The sequence below is a fragment of the Plectropomus leopardus genome, unplaced genomic scaffold (assembly GCF_008729295.1).
Source record: "Plectropomus leopardus isolate mb unplaced genomic scaffold, YSFRI_Pleo_2.0 unplaced_scaffold1428, whole genome shotgun sequence".
NCBI classification, from domain to species: Eukaryota; Metazoa; Chordata; class Actinopteri; order Perciformes; family Serranidae; genus Plectropomus; species Plectropomus leopardus.
Genome location: NW_024615257.1, coordinates 1 through 5,000, shown reverse-complemented (window position 1 = coordinate 5,000; position 5,000 = coordinate 1). Strand labels below are relative to the sequence as shown.

The 5,000-nt window shown below is 36.8% G+C and overlaps 1 protein-coding gene across 1 annotated transcript; it reads right to left on the bottom strand.

Moving 5' to 3' along the window:
• Positions 1–376: 376 nt before the first annotated feature.
• On the bottom strand, positions 377–4,783 carry LOC121964164 (amine oxidase [flavin-containing]-like; the record flags this gene model as incomplete). Its single annotated transcript, XM_042514379.1, has 7 exons — positions 377–439; positions 1,726–1,837; positions 2,784–2,881; positions 2,982–3,039; positions 3,131–3,184; positions 4,312–4,408; positions 4,557–4,783. Coding segments are annotated over 7 exons (709 nt in total), but the record flags the coding sequence as incomplete, so codon positions are not given.
• Positions 4,784–5,000: the final 217 nt, after the last annotated feature.

Sequence of the window (5,000 nt, the reverse complement as noted above, 5' to 3'; positions counted from 1 at the left end):
TGGTAAAGTTTATAAAAATAAAACATCAACAAGGAAATAACCTTAAAAAGGTGCTTATAAATGCTAATTCTATTTTTCTTTTTAATATTTCATTATGATTACTATTAATATAGTTCTATGGACATTTTCCACTATGCTATTTAAAAAATAATTTTCCAAATCGACTTATTTTTTGTAATTTGAAGACATTTCAGTTTTGGAATGGTGCTGCCAAGTTACACATTGTGTTTTTTTCCTTTAATTATGAAAGAAATTAAACCACTTTGCTCAGGGGTTAAAAGTTTTAAATACTTGTGAAATGTGTGTGAATGCAGCACAAGAGAAGTTATGTTGATCCACGTTTCAAAGGGTGAATATTCGGAAGGAGTTTCCTCACCATCGACTCGGGCTCCGTCTGCCAGATCTGACTCGGGGGGATTTTATTCATTGCACACAAGACCTGCAGCAGAACACAGCAGTCAGGACACTCACATCAAGATTTTTATATTCCAGCATTGAATTTAGTGATATTTCCCTGCAACAAATCTGCAGACTCCCCCAAAAAATCTGCATGAAACTAAACCAGTGCTGGAGGAAGCAGAGGGAGTTCATTTGTGAGCAGGAGCGTTGATTACCTCTGTGTCTGTGTGCAGCTTCAGCGGCACCACAGATACAGGAAGGATAATCAATGCTGTATGCACAGACTTTGACATATATTAAGTTATATTGCAGCACACGGGAATATTTGTTATTTCAGAGGCTGCTGGTTGTAACCTTAAATCAAATATGAAAGTGGTATCAGTCTAACTTTTTGGCAAGAATGCAAATTATACATAGGTATATTTAAAAAATGTAACATATTACTTAAACCTCTCCAACCAATTTTTTCTACTCATAAATCTGTGATAAACATTGGTTTTTTTTTTTGTTAGTACTCACATTTTGAACATGTAGAGTATATTTTGGACTTATGATGGAAGTGCATATGACGGCCATTCACATGATCGATTGTGTCTCATGAGTTGTTGCAGCAAATTTTGGGTTGATATTTGTTACACTTGAAGCCTGTTTTGTTACTCAAGAACTGAGGAGCACAACGGAAAACTCTATGCTGTGATTTAATATCAATATGTAATTATCTATGTATTAGTGCAATAAGCCATCAGTGTAATTCTTTACTTTTTAATCTTGGCAATTTTATTATTTTATATTTGCAGTGTTTTACTTTGAGTGTGTATTATGTGGAGAAACAGGTTACTGTGTGAGTGATAGGTCGCAGATGTTTTTTTTAATATTTATTTTAACTGCAGTGATCAGAAGCAGAGCTCCAAATTTTATTGCATCATGTGCATTTACAATAAGGATTTCTAAATCTAAGTTCCAAAAACTTTTAACATTTGGAGATTTCTGTAAGAATTGCATTTTTTTCCGGATGGTGAGCGCTTCTGCAGACTGCAGAGTCGTTAATGTGCCTACTAAAGCCAAAAATCCTCTAAAAGTTTTTTAAGTTTCATGAGGCTGTGATTATCACAGAGGTCACTATAGGTCATTTTACACAGTGAATTCACTTTTTATTTTACGTTTAAATATTTAAGGACCCCAGTATGAAGAAATATCCAAATACAATAATATTCACCTGTTTCTGATGACGTTATAAAGTGAAAGCAAACATGTCTGACTCTGCTCTCAAATGTTCTAAATATCAGTTCGCCTGCTGGTTTATGTGTTTCTGAGATGACCTCTGACCTCTCTGGCTGCTCTCTCTCCGGCCTGCACTGCTCCCTCCATGTAGCCGCTCCACTCTGTGGCCGTCTCTGTGCCCGCAAAGTACAACCTGCCGACCGGCTCCCTCAGCACCCTGCACACCGAAAACACAGAAAACATCACAGGTTACCGAAAATTAACTGGATATTACAGTTTAAAACAGACCTTTTCCTAAATTTACTGCCAAGAAATCTCAAAGACCAAAACTACTACGTAAAAAAACAGCCACAAATACATTTTATTATTGAATCACACTGTTTTGTGTAAATAAATCATTTAAATAAAGTTGGAATTTTCTGCCCTTTGGACAGATGCAATAATAGATCAGCTGATTTATGAAGCTCAAGTTATTTCTGTATTTTAATCATTAACAGATTTAATAGCAGCTATAAAAACAACTTTTTAAGATAAATGAAATTCTTTTTTGACAAAACCTTTAACCTTTGAAATCCTTTGCAAAAAAATGATGAGATTTCTTTTATATAAAAAAATAGGAAGAAAAGGCAATGAGCAGCTTGGTGAGAAATCTTCCTCTTCTTTTCAGAAAGCTTGGGGAAAAAGTCTAGGGAAAAAAGAAAAAAGCTGGAGAAAATTATATTTACAATTATCATATTTACATAATTATTACTTCTGTGTAAATATGTATATTAATAGACTGTTTTATTGCTGCTACTGGAGTGAAACTACCAAACAAAATGTGTTGTATTTTTTAATACAATAACAATAAACTATCTATCTATCTATCTATCTATCTAAAATTAATTTTACAAATTAATTTTAAGTTTTAACACAATTTAACTTAATTTTCGGTAAATTTCTGTTACTTTTTTTTTTCCAATTTCTTGCAAATTTTTTTTGTTTTTCCACCCTAATAAAAAAAAATATTTTAAAAAAAAAAAGAAAAAAAAAAAAAAAGCATAAATTTGGAGTAATGTAAAGATTTTGAGAATCAGGTTACAATATGTACACACTTTAATCTGTGTGTGTGTGTGTGTGTGTGTGTGTGTGTGTGTGTGTGTGTGTGTGTGTGAGAGACTTACCTTCCATACTGGGTGAGGACTCCCGGGGGAAAGTAGGCCGTGTAGCAGCCTCCGGAGTACTCCTCTTCACACCAGTTCTTCTCCTCGTAGTGCACCGGCTGACGGACACGAGAGGACACATGAACGGTTGAATTAATGACGCAGTTTTCGTCTCTGCAGCTGTGTGATTTTGTGTTTTTAGTCTGTGTCCAAACTCACATGCAGAGCCTCTTCGGAGCCCAGCACTCTGGAGTAGATCTCACAGATCTTCTTCAGCCTAAAACACAAAAAAGCGGACAGTTTGGATTAAACGTCTCCTGCAGCCTGTGAGAGTGCATCAACCTGCTGCGTCTCCTCCGAGCTCCCACCTCTCCTCTTTGGTCAGCGTCGTTAGCTTTCTGCACTTGCGGGCGAGGATGAATCTGAAGGAGAGAGAAAAAAGAAATATTATCCCAAAAAATGACACTGCACAAATCAAAAGGCAATCCAGATACACAGTGTGTGCACTGCAGAGCCGGGTCTATTTTCTTCTCTTTTCTTTCCATCAAAGGAGAACTTAGATTTATAAAATGCAGGAATTGTTGGCTTCTTTGTGTAAACAGTACTGTCAGTAAAAGTTTCACCTCGCTGTATGTGTGCGGGGTGTTTCTGGTTGTGTGTTTGCAATTTTTGTATTTTGCATGTGTGCGTGCTGTGAAAACGGATTTGTTTGTGAAGCACTGAGCATAACACTGGATAAATGTGACTTGAATTTTAATGCACAAGATGTGTGAGAGCTTGTAAATTATGTTTTAATATCATTTTGCAGGAGTTTAACCCTTTAAATTGTCTGATTATTTTTGCTTATTGTGATGTTATTTCTTGGAGTATCTTCAAATACTCAATATCCCTAAAATCTGTACAGCCTGATCTAAAAGGTTATATAAGTCAATAAGCCATAATAGCTTATATAAGTATTGAAATTGTGTCATTAAAAAATAATAATTGTGTATTAAATGAACATGTTTTCTGTTCAGATTTTACAAACCAAAAATCAAAACCAAAACATAAAAATATCGATCCAAAAGATCATTATAGACTGATAAATACAGGATGATGTAAACAGCTTTCTCCCACGGCTTTCACGGGGAAATACAAGCATGACTCCTGAAAAATACCACATGTGCACAGAATTTAAGGTAAAGTAACGTAAGGTGATGATGTGCTGCAGAATGAATGAATGCTCTAGCGAACAACAACACTGGAGGTCCATTTTTAAAGGGTTAAACGTGATCCCCAATTAATCAATAAATTATTATGCCATTTTCCATGAAAGCGTGCAAGAAAAACAAACTTTTTGTCACAAATTCAAGATAAGATGACAAAACTTACTAATAAACAACTGGACACTTTGTGACCTAAGTATCTCTTTAATGCCCATGAAACATTTTAGAATGAAACAATGACACGTGGATGTTCATCTGTCCACATACTTTTGGCCATGTAGTGCACAGTTATCATACTATTGTCTCTGTCACTTAGAGAGAGGCAGATGGAGCTCTTTATTTACCCCATGATGGCCGGTACACTCCCATCAGGCTTTGTGTCATCCAGCGTCAGACCAATGGGAGCGCCTTCCTCCTCAATCACCATACTGCCACAGTAACCTGGAGTCACACACACACACACACACACACACACACACACACACACACACGAACACACATACACACACATGAACACACACATAAAACAGAGAGTGTAAAAGATGAAATGAGACATATTCTCCACAGCTTTCCTCCTCTCTGCTTGTACCCTTTTTCCTCCAGAAGTTCTCTTTGTAGTAGACCATGCACTTGATGACGGAGCCCATGGGGACGCGGTGGATCAGCTGGTTCCTCAGCGGCGGCAGTTCGGGGTTAAAGTGCATCTTCAGGTTCAGACCGGGAGGGGTGGCCACGATCACGTACTTGGCCTGAGACAGAGACACACATAAAAAGAGAAAAAGGGACACAAACACATCGAGGACAAGAGAGTGTGAGCTGCATCACGACACATGGCTGCAGGTTGCCAAGCAACCAGAAGATGGCAGCAGAGAACGATATTGCCAGCTGCACGCTGTGATTCAGACTACAAAATTTAATCCGTTTTTTTTCCTCTAGAGAATACATAATTAAGCAGTGTACAGAAATTGCATGAACTCTGCAGAAAAAAATGCCCCTATAACTGATTAATTATTTACAACAGAGGTAATAATAA